This window comes from Eptatretus burgeri, chromosome 8 (genome assembly GCF_056783735.1).
Source record: "Eptatretus burgeri isolate ZD-2024b chromosome 8, Ebu_testis_v1, whole genome shotgun sequence".
NCBI lineage: Eukaryota > Metazoa > Chordata > Myxini > Myxiniformes > Myxinidae > Eptatretus > Eptatretus burgeri.
Genome location: NC_140968.1, coordinates 20,017,204 through 20,038,712, shown reverse-complemented (window position 1 = coordinate 20,038,712; position 21,509 = coordinate 20,017,204). Strand labels below are relative to the sequence as shown.

At 43.1% G+C, this 21,509-nt stretch overlaps 1 protein-coding gene across 4 annotated transcripts in view; it reads right to left on the bottom strand.

Moving 5' to 3' along the window:
* Positions 1-21,509, bottom strand: part of LOC147021256 (non-structural maintenance of chromosomes element 4 homolog A-like) — a 55,274-nt gene that overhangs the window by 20,466 nt on the left and 13,299 nt on the right. For 2 of the 4 annotated variants that reach the window (XM_085891060.1, XM_085891061.1), the window contains exons 4-5: positions 14,683-14,782; positions 8,285-8,375 (exon numbers count right to left, since the gene is read on the bottom strand). In XM_085891060.1, the coding sequence (XP_085747186.1) occupies positions 8,285-8,375; positions 14,683-14,782 (191 nt within the window). The remainder of the gene's footprint in view (positions 1-8,284; positions 8,376-14,682; positions 14,783-21,509) is intronic. The other 2 variants (XM_085891062.1, XM_085891063.1) reach the window with 1 other exon arrangement.

Sequence of the window (21,509 nt, the reverse complement as noted above, 5' to 3'; positions counted from 1 at the left end):
GTTCATGCAACGATCCTTTTCCATAAAGCATAAACATAAGGCAGCTTTTGGTGCATGAAGCAATTTGAAATGGTAATGAACTCGATCACATTGTCAAGAGGTACACACACTCACCTCGAAGCTATCTAATCTGGGTTTGAATCTTGGCCCAGCTTTCCACTGTCATCCAGGTGTTTCACAGACTGATTCATCGATGTGGGTGCCGTCCCCAAGACGTCGTTAAACTGGACATCCCATCTGCCAGTTGGTGGACGTCAAAGTATCCCACGGTGTCCTTGGTGAAGAATCGGCAAGCGAGCTCGAGCACCATGAATTCCAAATTCCTGCCCTAACCTTAATCGAATGTCAGGCATGGCCAGGCGGTTCGTGAAAGACATGGGCCAAGCTTCCTCCAGCCAACCACACAATAACATGGTAATAATTGTGGCCGTTGAGGAATAATAATAATAATGAACTGGATCACTTCAGTGAACACACATTTTGGAACCTTACACAAATGCAAGGTAAATTTTGGAGTACAGCCTACAGTGCACAGTTTCAGTGACTGTGACATTCTGCATTTGGAATAGGGACAGGTTTGCACACTTGCCGTTAATAAGTGCACAATGTGGGGTTCAGAAGAGACAACAGGATTGTTTTAACCAGATTCGGTGGTGTAATGCTTGGAGCGTCCACTCAGTCCGAGAGATCGGAGGTTCGAACCCTGGCTAGTCATTTGAAAAACTAGAAATGGTACGTGCTGCTTCCTTGCTTGACGCTCAGCATTTTGAAAGGTAGAGCACGGATAAATAATAGTCTGGCAACACCTGCACAGGCTTTAATGGGTCTAATGACGTCCTCCTGTGTCAAAGTCAATTGAAAGGGAGCTCGTGTTTTATTACCCTCGCCGGAGGAGAGGCTCCTGCATTTAGGTCCATTTGTTTGTGTCCGCACAGAACTTTCGTGTTTTTCTCTGCAACTGCTTGTCGGATTGAGACCAAGTTTTCACCATAGGCGCAAATACTCATGTAAAATGTTTCAATGATAATTATGACGTCATAAGTCATATGGTGTGGTAGCCATGTTAAAAAAAAAAACAAAATAAAACTTTGGACCTCTATCTCTGAAACCGCACATAGGAAAAAAGTGAAACTTGGGCACATAGCAAGTACTCCTCATGGGGAATAAATGTGATTTTTTTATGACGTCATAATTGCATATGTATAATGCAACATCCCATCAGTATGAAAAATTTGAAAAGTATGGATAAAATGGGCCACAGAAGAAAAGAAAACATTGACGTCGTCGGTGACGCGATTCGTCAGCCATATTGTTTTTCAAAAAAATAATCATAGTAAATAAACTTCAAAAATCTTCTTCTCTGAAAAGGCTGAACAAATTGAGGTGAAACTTTACACGGATGACCGCCTATCCATGGTGAACAAAACGTTTACACATATGACGTCATAAGTCACAGTTTGGCAGTCAAATTGGATTTACCCTAAAACCCATCAATACGGTTGGACAGATCGAGGGGAAACTTCAAACAAATGTCCCCCAAGCATTGGGTATACCAGTGTATTCACTAATAATTGATGTCACACGGTCTGGCAGCCATATTGGATCGAGCGGAAATGTTAAAAAAAAATTATTTCTCTTGAACTGTCGCTCAATCGACGTGAAACGTCACACTTATGATGTAGTTGTGATGGGGAATACATGTTTTAAATTTAAACATGATCGGACGCTTGGTCTGGCAGGCAGAATTTTTTTATTTTTATAAATCTGGGTTGTTTTTGATTTTTTTTTTTGGAACAAGGCTCACTTGGCTGTGCCTGGACGAGTTTGTGGGTAGAGTAGTAGCAGCTGAAATGTGAATCCTACCCAGATTCCTCCTGATGACTTCATCTTTGCTTTTTGTCTTCCTTCTGATGTCTCCGATGCAGGACTGTACCTATTTGGTCTTCCATTTGATTTGAATTGAATTAATTTTAATCCCATTCTGAATTAAATTGAATAATAATAAAAAAAAAAACACGTCATGGGTCAGGTGTCTGATCAAAGTGGAATGTCTTGGTACCCGGTCATCACTGCCAGCAGTTATAAAGTGGCAGTTCTAATTATGTCTTATTAATTACACAACACACCAGTACACAAACATCACAAAAAAGTTCTGGCGAGAGTCTGTAATCTCTGATTGCTCTTTTTTCTTGTTTAATTTTGCAAGTCTACATTACTGGTTTCAACTGACAATGTCAGCAATTAATCATCATCTCAAGCAGAAATTCAGCATACTCATGTCTAACCGAACATCCACATCATATCTGAATGTTTTGGAGTTCATATGGCTCATTTATTTGAGTAGACTGCACCATTTCTGTAACTGCAGTTGTTTTAATGATGGAAGAAATAACCAAATATTTTGGTTAAGCAATTAGCAAAGAAAAAGGTGATTATAATATTGGAAAACAGACAAGAAGAAAAAATGCCTCACATCCAAAGAGGAAGTAAAATAAGTCAGGTCAGGTCAGGTATGGGAGCATGTGCCAGAGCAGCGCGTCGCTGCGTCCACTTTCCGCCAGTACTCCAGGGGCCTCCGTCTGGCCATCGCCCAAGCAGATGCCGGGCCCATCCCCATGAGATGCCGATCAACCTGCTGCAACCACGAGGCACGTGGTCGGCCCATTGGCCTCCTCCACTCACGTGACTCCCTCGCTGAGAGAATCTGGTGAGCAGGATCAGCGTAAGGAAAACGAGCCAGATGTCCACACAGCCGCAGCTGACACTCAAGGACTATGCAGGTAACAAATTTCAATTGAGTCTCTCTCAGCAACCGCTCGTTGGACACAAAGTCCGACCAGCGATAGCCAAGTATACTCCGAAGAGACCTGGTACCAAAGGAATTAAGTCTCCGTCTCAGATCCTTGGTCAAAGTCCAAGTCTCACATCCATAGAGCAAGACTGGAAGCACCAAGGACCTGAAGACTCTGACTTTCGTCCTGCCGCACAGGTACCGGCAGCGCCACACCCCATTAGCCAGTGAATCCATGACTCCCCAGGCCCGACCCAAACATCTATTGACCTCTGACTCACAGCCAGCTGAGACATGAATATCACTGCCAAGGTAAGTGAATCTCTCCACGACCTCAACATCCTCACCACAAACAGGCATAAACAGGACAGCAGCATCCAAGATGTCATTGAAAGCCTGGATCTTAGTTTTGACCCAGGAAACCCATAATCCCAGCGGCTCCGACTCCTCATTCAGCACCTCGAGGGCCCCCAAAAGGATATCTAAAGTCTCCACAAAGATTACTGCATCATCTGCGAAATCAAGGTCAGAGATTTTGACATTCCAAAACGATGCACCGCAGCTTGATCTCTCCGACATCCTCCCTAGAATCCAGTCCATACAAGTGCTGAAAAGTGTGGGGCCAAGTACACACCCCTGACGAACTCCAGCAACAACTGGAAATAAGTCAGAGATGGTACCACCACATCATTCTCACAGCACTCTAAGTACCAGAGTAGAGTTCAGACATCAGATCGATCAGTTTTGGTGGCACCCCACGAAAACCAAGAATCCTCCAGAGGGCATCCGGATTCACTGAATCGAACGCTTTACAGAGATCAACATAGGCTGCAAGCAGCCCCTGCCGAAACTCTCGTCTGAGTTCGGTGAGGACCCGAAGAGCAAGGATACGGTCAATCGTTGACCTCTTTGGTGTAAAGCCTGACTGCTCTGGACGCTGGTGCTCAAGCAGATGGTGGCGAACCCCATCAAGAATTATCCGACAAAGACCTTGCCCGGCACTGAGAGCAGCGTCACCCCTCAGTAGTTGTTGCAGTCTTGGCGATCACCCTTCCCATTCCAGAGAGGGACAACAAGGCCCCTCTTCCAGTCAGTCGGGATCATGCCTGTGTTCCAGGCAGAGCAAAGAACTGCATGCAATGACACGAGTGCAGCATTTCCACCAGCCTTGTGAAGTTCAGCATGGATGCCACAGATCCCTGGAGCTTTACCCCATTTCAACCGGTTCACTGCAGCCTGTGTTTCCACAAGCGAAGGTGGACCACAGTTGATTGCAGGGTCAGCAACATGGATTATAACACCCCTAACGTCCAACTCAACAGCTGGTGGATCAGCCTGGAACAATCGCTCAAAGTAACCGGCCCAACAGGCCTTCACTTCGGACTCCTCTGTCAAGAGCCTCCCACCCTCTGCTGTCACTGCAGTACACCGAGGGATGGGCTTGGATGAACGCAATGCGCAAATTCCCCTGTAAGCAGGACACGAAACACTTGACCACAGGTGATGCTCTACCCCCTGACAGATTCCTCGCACATAGGCCTCCTTGTCCACCCTTGGCACACGTGCAGTTTTACGCCTCAGCTCCCTGAACAGCTCAGCACTGCCATTCAGCCTGGCCCTGCGACTCTGGTCAATGGTATCCAGTGTCCCTTGACACAAAATTCTTCTTTGCCCGACGGTGCGTTCCAAGACATCCACCGGCAACATCAAGGACGGTAGTCTTGAAGGCATTCCACAACTCTTCAGGACCTCCCAAAGCACCCAGACCCCCCAAATCTCCACTCAGCTTGTTCGCAAACTCTTCAGCTACCCTCTCATTCTTGAGCTTGCCAACATCCAGCTGAGGCTGGGATGGTACCATTCTCCTAGATTTCAGGTGCAACTTCAGAGTTGTTACAAGCTGGTGGTCAGTATTGAGGAACTGAGCACTCCGGTTGACCCTGCAGTTCTGGATCATCCTCCAGCGACCATAAACAAGGACATGGTCAATCTCCTTTGCCACACCGCCAGCGTTGGAATACCAAGTCCAGCGATGAGCTTGTGGGCGCTGAAACCATGAACCAGTCACCCTAAGTCCATGACTTCTTACAAAGTCAAGGAATTTAGTGCGATTCTGGTTCATAGTTCCAGACCCATGGGGACCAACACATGTCTCATAACCATCACCTTCAGTTCCAATTGATGCATTAAAATCCCCCAAGACAAGAAGTGTATCTCGTCTGGGGCACTGATCAACCACAGACTCGAGCGTGGCATAGAATGCGTCCTTCACCGTGGGAACACTCGCCTCAGTCGGAGCATCAACAGAGACCAGGGAAATGACACCGAAGGAGTGATGAATCCTTTGTTGGGTCGGCGAAATAGGTGTTGGGTCGCCGAAATAGGTGACCCTTATTGTCAGTAATTCTGTCTGTTTGTTTGTTTGTCATCAGCATAATTGGTAGTAAACGTGGGCGGATTTTGACCAAACTCCGGTGGTAGGTACATCTTATGACCTGGTGCTTTGGAAATTGTGATGGTTGCTCGGGACGCTTTGGTTCCCCAGCAACAACCGAAAAACCTTCAAAATCGGTACCGTTCACGCAAAATCAATTCCGGAAGCCAATAACCCACGTAGGGTTATGAAATTTGGCACGAATGATCTACAGGTGATGCTCTATCAAATATATTCCGGTTTTTGTGATGTATGGAATACTTTACCCGCAGCGCCCCCCTACAATTCGGGTATGCGCGGAAATTGAAGGCCCCCTCGCGACCAGGTGAGGGCATCGATACGAATGAAACTTTGCAGGTTCCTGGTACTCAATGAGTACTACAACTTTGGCTATTGACCTATATTTGGCTAGGACATATTGACCGATTTCGCTTAGGCCAGGGGTCAAAGGTCAATTCATGCAAAAATCGATAATATGCGAGAGCTGGAGGTGCCTTCGTGCCAAATGCTACTCCTCCAAGGGTTATAGTCGGATGGTCATGAAAATTCACAATAATCTTCTGGAATACATTGTGCACAAACGATCGAGCCGGATTTTCGATTTAGATCTTTGTTCACCCACAGCACCCCCTCGAACTTTGGGGATTCCAATTTCAAACTGCATTTTCGGTACTTTTCATTCAAATGGATACCGAGTCGTTATCAGTAGATGGAACTGGATGAGATTTGATATGCATAATCTTAAGGTGATTCCCTATCCGCTATATGACATCCATTTTGCTCTATATCTTATAGTTTCCATGCTCGGCGACCCATCGCCACCTACCGGCTTGTCTCATAATACATTCGTTGACCGGTGTTACCTCAATTATCATTGGAGTCAGCTTATTGGACAAGGCAACAGCAACTCCTTGCGCATGGTAACCATCAGAGCGACCAGACCAATAGTAGGTGTAACCACCCACCATGATCTTGCCGCAATCCGGTCTCCGAACCTCAGAGAGAGCTGCAATACCGATGTCCAAACGCTTGAGCTCAGATTATAACAGAGACAGGTGAACATCCTCTCTTATGGATAGGACATTCCAGGCACCCACCCGAAGAGACCGCCTCAGGTTAACCCAAGGAGACCGCCGTCTGGTGGACGACACCTCAGCACCACTCCTACACACTCTCCCGCAATCTGACCCGGGAATGTTACCCAGTGGTTTTCCTCCTTTCATCAAACATTGGGGGTCCCGAAGGCTTTGCCCCAATCCCGTCATCCGGTGAGCTGCCCTTCAAAGAGAAGCTGCACAGGAGGTACTCCCACGGAGTGGGTTTTCAGATTTCTTTGCATTTTTGTGTTTTGCGGAATGAAGGGTTTTACAGTGGCCGGAGTGCAAATCCTGCCACCAACCTCCTAATAAGAAGTAACTCAAATGCAGGAGGACGTCCGCAGACAGTTGGGCACTAGATATGGATGGCCATTGGCTCACAAGGAGCTCCTCCACCCTTTGACAGGTTTTGTTTTTAATCCTGCTGGGTGTCCATATCCAAACACCCTCCTCACCAAAAAACCTGGTGGGGGAGACGGTTTAGTCGCCGATAACCCGACCATGGAACAGGTTAGTACAGGTTTACATGGTACCTGTAGCAAGTTTCAGATCTAATCTGGCCTGACCTGAAAACAAGTGGATGAGTTTAAATATCTCCTGTCCATTGTAGCATCCGATGCAAAAATAACAAAAGATAAGAAGGAGAAAGACAGGAGCTACGACAGTCAACAACACGTTAAACCTGCTTTGTCAAAAAGGAGGGACAGATCAAAAGAGATATAACTGACGATTATCAATGCAATAGTTAATTATTTTGATATATCAATCATCTACATGGACACATTAACAACAGAGGAGGAAAAAAAAAAAACCTGGCTTCCTTGGAAAATAAATAAGTGAATAAAAACTTCCGAGGAAGAAATCTTGTTTTGGAATGCACTTGTTCAGAAACATGCTAACCCTCAAATGGGGATTATTTTATAAGAAACTAGAAGGGCAATCGGTAGAGCGCATACCTCCGCCACGTCAAGCCTGATCCACGAGAACATAATCGGACCAAATACATTTTTGAAATATCATGCTATACAGTACTACATAGTTTTTGGCCCTATCTCTCAATAGTGAAGAATCACTTAAAAAAATAATTAATTCTCGTATCCAGATCCGGATTTGCAATTCGACCTTGTGACACACCCAACGTGCCCACCAAGTTTCATCCGATTCAGTCCACAACTTTTTGAGATACCATGCTATATATCGTTTTTGGCCTGATCTCTCAATGGTGAAGAATCACTGAAAAATTATCAGATCCGCATCTGGATCTTCATCAAAATCGAATCAGTACGTCCTTGTCACACATTGAACCTGTCCACAAAATTTCATCTGGATCCATCCACAACTTTTTTAAATATCTTGCTATATATTTTGTTTTTGGCCCCGTCAATCGTGAAGAATCACTTTAAAATTATCAGATCGAGATTTGGATGTTCACCAAAATCTAATCAGTACGTCCTTGTCACACACTAAACCTGTCCACAAAATTTCATCCGGATCCGTCCACAACTTTTTGAGATATCCTGTACATAAACAAAGACAGACAGACAGAAAGGGGTGAAAACATAACGTCCTTCACCTACGGTGGCGGAGGTAATGAAGATATCAGACAAAGACTCCAACAAATTCCAATGAGTGCAAGAATACGTAAATCCTGACCAAAATGGTTTGGTCATATTGAGAGATTAGAGGAGGAAGGACAATTAAAAATACCATGAGCCTTGACTCTGTATCCAAATAAAAAAAGAAGAAAACCCCAAAGCAGGATGAACATTCGAAGGCCAGTGGGTCGACCAAGGAACAGAAGGAAGGATACAGTGGAGAAGGATCTAATGGAAGTTGCAATCACAATGGAGGAAGCACAACATGTATCCCAAGATTGGAAAGGGTGGAGAGCCGTGGTTCAGGCCTCATGCAACATTGCAGTGGGAGGACAATAATAAAGATATTGATGAAAGGATAACTCACCATCCTTCTTCACATATGCTGATAAAATATCCAAGACACGCTTTACTTTTTTTTCAGTTGCCTTGTTCTGGTTACGGGCAACTTGAGGGACCTACAAAAAAAAAAAAAAATTGTATTTTTCCAATTGTATATTGTTAATTTGGATACCTTCATTCAATATCATAATATAATGCAGATAATAGCACCAAGGTAGAGGGTATATATATATATATATATATATATATATATATATATATATATATATATATATATATATATATATATATATATATATATATATATATATATATATATATATATATATATATATATATATATATATATATAGTTAGGGCAGAAGGGAGAAGAGAAAGGGTTGAAAAACAGCAATGGGATCAGAGAATGCAAATAATTTTGGTTTGGACTTGTAGGAAGGAGTCTCACTGCTCATTCTTTGCTTCATACAAATGCTACACTTATATGTTCGTTTGGAAGGAGCCAGATGCAGTCCTTATCTATCCAAAAGATCTGCGATTTCATCAAGGAGCAGCCGCTGGCCAAACTGGACTGTTTCAAAATGTGCACTCGCTGCACTCAGTGTTAAAAGTCAACAGTCGACTTTTTCAAAATGACCATCCAGTGTCCACTTAAATGTAAAATGAGAACCCTGGGGATACCTTTTCCAAAAGAGAATGTGAATGGAATACAGTACCCTGTGCTGTCTTCAGAAACAAGGACATGGGCGGGGTCTACGAGTGGCAAATTTGATTGGTCATGATGACGTAACATTTTGTCAAAGTACTGCTAAACAAACTCCCACACACTCTTCAATCCCACTCCTCCCTCCAGGTCTTCAAAACAGCTGTTCACCACCATCTCATACCTTCCCCCATCCAAAAGCTTGATCTTTTCTACCCCTTTTAATCCATCCCAAATCCACCTCCTTCAAATTCCCTGCTTTCCTTCCTGAGAGTCCCTATAGCTCCATTTTGTTTACCCCATGTACCCCACCCCATCCCTCTCCCACCTTATTATATGATCTGTGTATTAGCTCTTACATGAGCCTCAACATGGTATACAAAATATATATATATATATATATATATATATATATATATATATATATATATATATATATATATATATATATATATGTCATGATGACTTAATATTTTGTCAAAGTACTGAGAAACGGAAGGGTTTTAAAAATGATAAAAGGCGATTTGTACTCTACAGTGTTGAAATATGTAATTAAATTGAAAGAAAATGAGTTTAAAGGTAGTAGAAAAAAATGTATTCCAGAAATTTACCGCTGTTGATGCAGAGTCTTTTACACCACCTTATTTAACACGTTACATTAGTTCTTCATGCTTGTTGTTTGTGTCCTTTGTAACGTCCCTAAAAAACAGTACGTTTTCAGTTTGGAATGAATTTCTATTTTGTTTGACTGCCAGACGGGCAAGGCAGTAAAAATATTACCTTACTCCTTCCTCTCTGCACATGTGTGATCGGGACAAATTCAAAGCCAAAGTACTGCTGATCTTCATGTTCGTTTTCCAATTCATGTTGAAAATATAACATTTAGTTTAAATAAGTTTTTCCTCAGTCATAAGCTGACGTTTACATATGGACGGACAGACAGACAGACATGAACCAATTGCTTAACCCCACTTTTCACTTCGCATGCACAGGGTAATGATGAAGTGGGAAAGTTAGAGATCAAACAACTGTACAGTTCGACATTAAACCTCAGTTTAACGAGTACAATCCCATTAAAGTTAGTGTGGCACATGCGGTATGTCGACACAATTACCGCAAGGCCTCGTAATCTGCTTTCTTACCCGTTTATATATTCACTTATCCTTAAAATCTTGCAATATGTGCCCTGCACTTATATCTTTATACATACGAGTGGGCCCATTGGTCCGATGAACCAATTTTTAATTGGTCTTCACAGCCTTGTTGCATACCCACCTGCTGTACTGCTTGAGCAATAGCTTGTCTTTCACTAAGCCCAGATGTGCTTGGGGCCAATGTGGGGATTCTATGTTCGTTATTATTATTGCCATATGATACTACTATTCAAATTATTGTAAATATTATTCGTATTAATTAATATATGCTTTGTTGCAATGTTGTCGTTGTTTTTGTGATATATTTTGTAATTAGAATGCCATGCCATGGTAGGACATATGTACCTTAACCTTAACATATATACCCTGCTTTATATACCTTAACATGGCGTGCGTTTAAAACATGGGAATTCTAACGGATTTTTTGGAGTATAGACAAGTCTTAAAGGGTCTACAGGATCTAGATTATTGGGGGGGGTCTTTTGGGCCCTCTGGGACTTTTGGGTCTTCTGGTTGCTCGGGGTCCTCGGAAACTTTGCGGACTTTTGGGGTCTTCATGGTTTTGGGGGGTCTTAAAGGGTCTTCAAAGTTCTAAGGGGTCTCAGCAGTCTAAAAGGTCAAAAGGTAGATTCTAATAGTGCGGAATTAATGAAGAAGTATGTAATTAATGGACAAAAAGTATGACACACACACGATTCGATCAGACAAAAAGCACTAACCATTTTCCTGGTTGCACCAATTTAAAAAAACACCATCGCTTTTGGTGATGCGATTAGTACGGAAATCCAGTACAATGATTGCGTTATTTATGAAATGTCAAGTCATCACGACACGATATGTAGCACGGTCGTGACGTGAAACATACCTTAAATTTCAAATCAGAATTAATCCATCATTGCATTATCAATCGATCGTGCGTGTCTAATAAACGGTGTATACATTGTGAATTAAATTCTGTTCAAGCCCTAAAATTAAAACAAAATAAGGATTTAGGATTAAATTCCATGTGAATGGCTTTTATTTTTGTAGGTGGTAAGTAAGTTACCAACACCTTAGTTTTCTCCCTCAAGCCTGAACTGCCACGCGTGACCTCACAGTTGAACACAATTGCATATCAACTATCAACTGACATGTAACGTTTTAAAACCGACGGTGTTAACCTGCACAAATGCACATCGCTAAATGTGATTATTACCATTACCGAACATCAATTATGACATTGATAAATAATAACCGACCGTAATAAATATAACTTGTATGGCTATAACTATGTCAGCAATATTCACTCGTTGATTGGTCCTGGCACCGACCAATCGGGTGTGCCCGGTTTTCCCTTCACTCGTCGATTGGCCGTGGCACTGAGGCAATTACAATATTGATGATTAAGGTGCGGTGTCTATCCCACGCTTTACTCAACTCGTGACCCATCCAGGTGATTACGATATTGATCTTGGGGCTGACCTTGGCAATTTTCCGTTTCTTTGACTCCCCGTACATAAAGTGGCCATCTGTGTTCAAAGAGCAGACATGGATACTCCCGCCTGGAGGGTGGGGTGTCTGCTAGTAATAATAATTCCGTGATATTCAAATTATAAACCACAGTTTGTTCAAGAATTTTGTAGTCAAAACCATCCAGTGCGGTTCATACACGAGTGTGGCTTATACGTCGTCTGGTGGTGTTAATGTGTTCTGGTTCTCCACTATCACTGTGCTACAATGGAATCATTGCTAACAAAACAAGTCTTCGACAATCTTGATTGTCTACAAGTCCTGTTTAAAAAAGTTTCCATGGTGGAACAACAGCAATAAGTTAAAAGGTTTAGGGTTTTCACCATGAAGGAGCTCTTTAATGAGCTATTTACATTCTTTATACTTTAAAAAACGAAAATAACTCCAAAATAAAAAGAAGAAAGTAGGGCTCAACGTTTCGGGCAGCATGCTCCACCCATCGACAGGAGGAAGTAACTGGAACGAACGAATGCAACTTTTACAACACCTCCTCACCCACCATTGGCTGATTATTGTGAGGAGCTGATTGGCTGTTGAATGCATTGTTGCGGATTCACACCCGCCGGCGTGCGAACGGCCACGTAACTCGAATCGCGGCACGTCGCCCACCGGACGGACAATCCCGTCGTGACCCTCTCGGACTAACGGGCCTCGCTGGGACTGCCTGGTATGGGGTGGGGACGGGGCCCCCCTTCTCGCACTATCTCAGCGCGGGGGGGTAAACAGGAGGGGGTTGTTGATGCTCGGGGGATGGAGGATATCTCCCTGTCTCGGATCCCGCGACGAGCGTCTCCACCACGACCTCGGTCGCGCCGCCGGCCTCTCCCTCCGCAGCTCCCCGACTCCGACACGAGCACCCCCTCGACCGCCTTCGCCGCCGCCACCTCTCCACAGCTCCGTCCTCTTCACTCTGACTACTACCACTTCTTCCCAGCTCCACCGACAACTCTCCTTGACTGACGAACGCGGTCGTTTATATCCCCCGTGGCCTCGCTCCTTCACCTTCGACCCTTTACCTCCAACCCTTCACCTCTAACTGGCTCCCCATTGGACCGAGGAAAAGTGGGCGTGAATGCTTTTTGATCCATGAATTTGCATACAGCAACCACACTCCAACGTACCTGGAGGCGGGGCCAAATCGCCCCACGCTCACCGATAGGACGGAACAGAAGTGGGCGTGAGTCGTTTTTGATCCGTTTTCTTCGGAAAGGCCGGCGCTTTTGCACCCCTGCTCGGTGCGCGCCCTGCACGAGTCCAGTATCGGTGCCCACAAGCGGGGTGGGAATGACGGTGATGCGATGGTTGCGAGGGCGAGTTGTGACGGTAAAGGTCGTGGCTGTTGTTGTGAAGCGGCGTTGCGGTTGGTGGTTGTTGTGTGATGGCTGTTGAGACGTGGTTGGTGGTGGTAGTAATGGCGGCTGGTCCAAAATAAAGATAGTAAAAGAAAAACGGCTATCTAAAAGGGTCGCAGCCCGCATGAATGACATTTATTCCCTCTAAACAACGGGTTTGGGCCGAACTACACATATACTTACAGAGATATCTCACCTAAGGGACCTGAATGGTGGTTTGCGAATTTCGTCAACCACAACAGCATGTTACCGACTGGTCGGTACATTTTGCTCATCGTAGTCCAATGCCCTCAGTGTATTGCAAGCTCTAGTTATAGGTGTCAATTTGTTAGTAAGTTGCCAGATATTAATAAGGTGTTAAGTTATAGGTGCCAGATATCGCTAATGGGTATCCCGTTTTCTTGAGGGACTGTGTGATGCAAATATATATCTCCATAGCTTCTCTGATTCTCCTTGTGTGCCAGTGACTGATGGATGTGATAAGTTTGCTCTCTGACCATAATATGCGATGTGGAAATAGTGGAAAGTTTTCATCGTCCTTTTATTGTAAGAATGAAATGTGGAGGAGAATTAATAAATGGTCATCACTGGGAGGATCAGCAATGTCAGGATTGACAAAGATCTAGAAAGACAAAGATGTGACAAAACAAACCAAGCAGAGGCCGGTGTATGCTCTGGTATTTGCAGTTTCAATGTATGGACGCGAGTCATGGACGGTGAAAATAAAGAAAGGAAGAAAGGAAGAAGATTGACCGTTGTGAAATGTGGTTTTGGAGACGAATGTTAAAAATCTCATGGACTGCAAGAAGAACAAACAAATCAGTACTTGAAGGAATTACACCACCATGTATGTTAGAAGTGCTGATGCTAAAACGGAAACCATCATACTTTGGACACATCATGCGTGTAGAACAAGAAAGTCTGGAGAGGTCAACTGTGCTGGGGATGGTTGAGCGAAGAGGAGGAAGAGGCAGACCTTGTGTGCGCTGGAAGGATGGGTTAAAGGCTGCAACCAAGCGGTCTCTGCCAGAGCTTCGGGAAGCAGTGTAGGATAGGGATGTTTGGAGATCGCGAATGTCACCAGAAGTCGGCCACGACTTGACGGAACTAGATAACTAACAATCCCAATAAAAAATGTTTTTCACAGCATTCTGTTATTGCGATGAATAGCGTGACATAAAATAGCCACCAAGTTTCATACACAGGCTGCAACGAAGCCGTGGCCTATGACATAAAAAGGTGGTACCTTTGGTGATTTAAAATGCACCTCGGTGGACTACAAAGGAACTGCACAACATGAAATTACTTCCTTTCGGCAATTCAGTGCACAAAAGCACATCACGCTCTATGACCTCTGACCTTCCAGGGTCATCATTGGAAACTTCCTTTGATACAGACTATTCCTGTCGCTCATCACCCAATTGGTCAGTAGCTGCTTATCGGTTGTGTTTCAATCTATATGTAATTGATGTGTTGTGGTTTTTGGTCATTAAATCATGCAGATCAGAGTAATAATTTATATCTTCACTTTTGTTGTATTTATTCTACTGGTTTGCATTCAATTTTTTGAATTTGAACCACCAGTTGAAATACACTTTGAAACGGTAAGTTTGACCGGTGTCCAATTATTGATGAAACCCAAGCAGTGGAAGCAATTTATAAAAATGGAATGTACTTTAAAAAAAAAAAAACTGCATTATCGTACCTGTGTTGGCATGCTGCGTGGCTCTTCCTTCTCTTTCACACGATGACCTCGCTCCACTGGACGAGCAGGAATAGAAAGGACGGATGTGAAAGAGCCAAGCCTGAGAAATCAAACATTATTAATGAATCCATTGGATTATTACCCTGCGCTCGCGAAGCAAAATGCTTCATTCAATTCAAATTTAATTAAGCTTTTAATAAATTAAATTCAAATCAAATGGAAGACCAAATAGGTACAGTCCTGCATTGCAGTCATTAGAAGGAACCTAAACAAGCAAAGAACAAAGATGAGGTCATCATGAGGAACCTGGATAGGATTCAGGTTTCAGCTGCTACTCCTCTACCCTCAAACCCTATCAGGCACAGCCAGGTGAGCCTGATTAAAAAAAAAAAAAAAAATTCTGGCTGCCAGACCATGCATCTAATCGGGTTGAAATTTAAAACATATATATTCCCCATCACGACTGGATCATAACTGTGAATTTTCGTGTCAATTGATGAGGTTTCACAAGATAAATTTTAGTTTTTTTTTTTGCTTAATCCAATAAGGCTGCCATGCCATGTGACATAAATTATTCATGAATACCCTGGTATCCCCAAGGTTTAGGGAACATTTGTGTAAAGTTTCACCTCGATCTGTTCAGCCTTTTCAGAGAAGAATATTTTTGAAGTTTTTATTTTTTTTTGAAAAACAATATGGCTGCCAAATCACGTGACCGATGTAATCATTTTTTGTGGATCAATTTATCCCTAGATGACCCTCAAAATTTTTCATTCTGAACAGATATACAATTATGATGTCATAATGAAGGCACCTATGACGTCTTTTAAAAAAAAATTACAATTATTCCCCATGAGGAGTAACTTGCGACATGCCAAGTTTCAATTTTTCCCTTGGTGTGATTTCAGAGATACAGAGGTCCAAAGTTTTGACGTTTTTCCAATATGGTTGCCACACCACGTGACCTATGACATCATAATTATCATTAAAACAAACATTCTACATGAGTAGTCGCTCCTTTGGTGAAAAATTTGTCTCAATCAACAAGCAGTTACAGAGAAAAACACTAAAGTTCTGTGCAGACAAACAAACAAATGAAACTGCTCGTTGAGCAAGGAATTGCCGGAATAACTTTGTCATATCTCCATGGTCTCTGAAAAAACAAAAACCTGGAAATCAATTTGGTTCTTATAAGTCGATAGTGCTACGGTTTAATGAGTTATAGCACTTAGTTTGGTCATGATCATAACTTGGAAGTCAATTGGACTTGAAATGGCGTTTTTATCGCACTTGACATTTTTGACCTGACCCCCCCCCCCCCCGACATTCGACCCCGACCGCTAAGAAGGGTGTTGGTGTGACACCCCAATGAGACATATGGTTTGGTGCAGTATTGGAAGATGCACATTTTGGATTTGGTTTGAAGTCGATACGACCATTTTAGCAGACGTTATTGCGAAAATAAGAATTTCGTTTTTTCAGTGACCTTGACCTTTGACCTAGATTCACCAAAAACGACAAGTGTCTAAGTTGGACCACGGCCGACGTCTGTACCCAGCTTGGTCATGATCGCTGAAACAGTGTGGCTGCTACATCGTACAGGCATTTTAGCAGAAATATTTGGTCAACCTCCCACGAATTGCAACAAAAGCAAACTCAACAGATTTTGATTCCTGGATATGTCCTATGTGACAGAAAAAAAGTCCAAAGGGATCCTCCGGGGGGGCGGGGGGGGAAGTCCTGAAATCATGGAAATCCAATATGGCCGCCACCCGGCTTCGGGGAAAATGACAAAATTGTAATGATTGATATTTTAACATGTAAATATATGTTTTTCTGTATTCTAATTGTTTCTAGTTATGGTCAGTATATTGATATACACAAGAATAATTATAAAAAAGTGAAATGTATTAGGGGTAAAATAAAAAATTATAGCTTTTTTGTCCAAAAATGTCAATTTTTTGTCCCGAAAAAAAAAAAATTTACCCGATACTGATTTTTGCTCCTGGACAAAAAAATCAAAGAAACGTTGAAGACACAAGATGAAATCAAGTCTATGGCAATACAACATAATTATGTAAATCATTGAAACATGACAAAATTCACAATTCCACTCGGGGCAATCACATCTGCCTGACGAAGGTTTCGAAGTGAAAATGAAAATTCGCATTAAACTCAGAACCGACATCCATTATAAACTTACTATACATGTTGAGAAAAATCAAGCGTATTAAAGTTAGAACTCAACAACGTCGTCATCATCCTCATCATTGTCACATGGACTGTTTGTGCAGCCAGAGCCCCTGCAGTTTCCACAAGCTGGAGTGCACTCAATGTTGTGCTTCTTGCATGTGCATCTCATGGTGCTACATTCAGCCTGGCAGTTGCAACTAATGACACGTAACATCTTTTCAGGAGCTGGAGCTGTTGATGTCTGAAGTGGCACAAAACCCTCGTTACACTTCTGCCAACCCCAGTCTGTGGAAGAAGGATGCAAGTCTGACGTTCTGAAACTAATCAAAGACCACCTTCAGAAGCATGCAGAGTCTGCAAAGATATCTTCTGGAACTTCAGCGCTCTGGGTTCAGTATATGGACATGCTAGACATTCTACGCAAATACATCCGGGCAGAGCGCACTGGGAACTTGGCACTACATCTACAGGCCATCCAGGAAATGCTGCCTTTCCTGGCAGCCTCAGGCCACAACCTGAATGCCAAATCTGCGAGGGTGTATCTGCAGCAGATGTCCAACCTCAAAACTCAACATCCCAATGTCCAACAACGTTTTGATGAGGGGTTCCATGTGGTTCGATGAAGTGATCGCCTGTGGGCAGGTCTTTCATCTGATAAGTTCTGATGAGAAGTTTGAACACCAGCGGGGGGCTCACACGAGGGCGAGGAATGACAGAGCAACAACGGCTGGTATGGCTACTATCAATGCCTGCCTGTGCAGAAATAAACCAGGCAATGCAGGAGCTCACAGGTGTGAACTACAGCACTGGAGAGCAGAAGAAGGACATGACCAAGGCAAGACAATCTCGTGACTGGAAGGACACACTATCAGCTCTTCAGTATTTACAGGAACGGAATCCGTTCAGTAGCGATCCACGTCTGAGGAACATTGCCACTGGAGTTCATGCACACCCCACCGTCAACGTCGATACAGCACATGCTGTAGGAGCCAAAATATTGAAATCTATAGATGGGAAAACACCTGCAGAGTACACATTTAAGAGGAAAGACCAAGTTGTCACCCTCGGCATGAAGTCATCTGTCAAGATTGATGGAGAGCAAGTCCAGGTTGACCCACAACTCCTCTTCCAGAGACTGACCACTGTTGCACAGACAGCAGAAGAACTGGAGTTGGCCTTCAAATATGAACTGAGCAGCTATCCACTAGACCTCTTTGATTCCTCTCTTCAGCTCCGAGAAGCACACAAGCCAGTCTTTGCTGATGCCATCTGGGATCTTCTTGGATTCGATGTCCCAGCCGATATCCCCAATGATGGGCAACAGTATGTTTTGGATGGCGGGGCACTTGTTCAACGCATTCCATGGTCTCGTGGATCTACATACAGACATATGCCACCAGTACACTGATTATGCAACGAAGAAGTACGGAGATGCCATAGTCGTGTTTGATGGTTATGAGAGTACCAACACGAAGGACATGACACACCAGAGACGGTCTAAAGGGAATGCTGGCACTACTGTGACATTTACAGCTGACATGCATCTCACAATGAAGAATGAACAGTTTCTTGCCAATAGGCAGAATAAACAGCGATTCATTTTTATGTTGAGTGAAGAGCTTCAGAAGAAGAACTGTGAGACACACCATGCCTCAGGGGATGCTGATCTCCTGATTGTACTGAAGGCCGTGCAGTCTGCTACTGTCACCAACACTGTGTTAGTTGGTGATGACACAGACCTCCTTGTCCTCCTATGCTACCATGCAAGCTTAGAATCCCATGACCTCTTCTTTTGTCCCGAGCCAAAGAAGAACACGAAGAAGCCTCGCATCTGGAACATCAAGGCTACAAAGAAAATGATTGGTACAGACATATGCAAGCACATACTGTTTCTACATGCAGTTCTTGGGTGCGACACGACATCTCGTCTTCATGGGATTGGAAAGGGAGCTTCCCTCAAAAAGTTCAAAGCAAACAACACATTCCGTGAGCAGACCAAGGTTTTCAATACATATCCAGCTTCAGATTGTGATGTGGCAGATGCAGGAGAAAAAACATTGGTGATAATCTACAACGGAAAGTCAACTGAAACCCTGGACACCCTCCGGTATCAGCGGTACTGGGACAAGGTGGCTTGAAGCTCTCTCACGTGCAACCACAGACGTTACCACCAACATCAGAAGCAGCAAAGTATCACAGCCTGTGCATGTATCTGCAAGTCCAAGAATGGAAGGAATGTGCAGATGAACTTCTTCTGACAGACTGGGGTGGGCAGAAGTGTGACGAGGGTTTTGTGCCACTTCAGACATCAATAGCTCCAGCTCCTGAAAAGATGTTACGTGTCATTAGGTGTAACTGCCAGGCTGAATGTAGCACCATGAGATGCACATGCAAGAAGCACAACATTGAGTGCACTCCAGCTTGTGGAAACTGCAGGGGCTCTGGCTGCACAAACACTCCATGTGACAATGATGAGGATGATGACGACATTGTCGAGTTCTAACTTTAATACACTTGATTTTTCTCAACATGTATAGTAAGTTTATAATAGATGTAGTTTCTGAGTTTAATGCGAATTTTCATTTTCATTTCGAAACCTTCTTCAGGCAGATGTGATTGCCCCGAGTGGAATTGTGAATTTTGTCATGTTTCAATGATTTACATAATTATATTGTATTGCCATAGACTTGATTTCATCTTGTGTCTTCAACATTTCTTTTTTTTTTTTGGTCCAGGAGCCAAAAATCAGTAGCAGGTAAATATTTTTTTTTTCGGGACAAAAAATTGACATTTTTGGACAAAAAAAATCTAGAATTTTTTATTTTACCCTCAATACATTTCACTTTTTTATAATTATTCTTGTATATCAATATACTGACCATAACTAGAAACAATTAGAATGCAGAAAAAAATATTTACATATTAAAATATCAATCTTTACAATTTTCTCATTTTCCCCAAAGCCGGGTGGCGGCCATATTGGATTTCCATGATTTCAGGACTTTCCCCCCGGAGGATCCCTTAGGACTTGTTTTCTGTCACTGAGGACATATCCAGGAATCAAAATCTGTTGAGTTTGCTTTTGTTGAAATTTGTGGGAGGTCATCCGACATCTTGACTGTACTAACAGGGTAAACAAACACACAAACAGACAAGCCAGTAGGCGGCGATGGGTCGCTGAGCATGGAAACTATAAGATATAGAGCAAAATGGATGTCATATAGCGGATAGGGAATCACCTTAAGATTATGCATATCAAATCGCATCCAGTTCCATCTTCTGATAACTACTTGGTATCCATTTGTATGAAAAGTACCGAAAATGCAGTTTGAAATCGGAAATCCCCAAAGCTCGAGGGGGTGCTGTGGGTGAACAAAGATCTAAATCGAAAATTCGGCTTCATCGTTCGTACACAATGTATTCCAGACGATTAGTGTGAATTTTCATGACCATCCGACCATAACCCTAGGAGGAGTAGCTTTTGGCGCGAAGACACCTCCAGCTCTCGCATATTATCGATTTTTGCACCAATTGACCTTTGACCCCTGACCTAAGCAAAATCGGTCAATATGTCCTGAGGTAAAGTTGTAGTACTCATTGAGTACCATGAACCTGCAAAATTTCATTCGTATCGATGCACTCACCTGGTCGCTAGGGGGCCTTCAATTTTCACCAATTTTCATGTATACCATAATTGTAGGGGGCGCTGCGGGTAAAGTATTGCATATATCACAAAAAACGGAATATATTTGATAGAGCATCACCTGTCGATCATTCGTGCCAAATGTCATAACCCTACGTGAGATAATGGCTTTCGGAATTGATTTCGCGTGAACGGTACCGATTTTGAAGGTTTTTCGGTTGTTGCTAGGGAACTAAAGCGTCCCAAGCAACCATCACAATTTCCAAAGCACGAGGTCATAAGCTGTATCTACCACCCGTGTTTGGTCAAAATCCGCCCACGTTTACTACCAATTATGCTGATGACAAACGAACAAATATCCAAACAAAGAGACAGAATTACTGACACTAAGGGTCACCTATTTCGGCGACCCAACAGACAGACAGACACACAGAATGACACACACAACCGACCAACATAATTGCCAAAATCCGAAGGATTCCGGCAATTAACAGACAGACAGACAAATGGACTCAAATGCAATACCTTCTCCCTCTGACGAGGGTATTGACAGATTCAATACAAAATCAAAGCCCAGGCCCAAAATGTCAACAACAAATTACCATCATTGAAGGAAACTGTGTGATCAATACATCATATCATGTTGACATGCTGCGCGGCTCTTCCTTCTGGAGACATATCAAAGCCTTACCTCAACATTGTGACAAATCCTATCTGTTTTTGCTTCTTCTTCAACAACTGCCATAAATGTGTGTAAAAACCTTGTCTGATAATGAGCAATCCCTTCAATGATAAAGTACAGAATTTTCAAAAAGGTCATTACTTGCAATGATGAGGTTAGGACTCCTGAATAGTTAATGCAACAAAGAGTGAAGCCTTATCTCTCAATGGTGAAAAATCACTTCAAAAATTCTCGGATCGACATCTGGATTCGGATCTTCACAAAAAAACCGAATCGTTTCGTCCTTGTCACATACCCAAGCGCTCCACT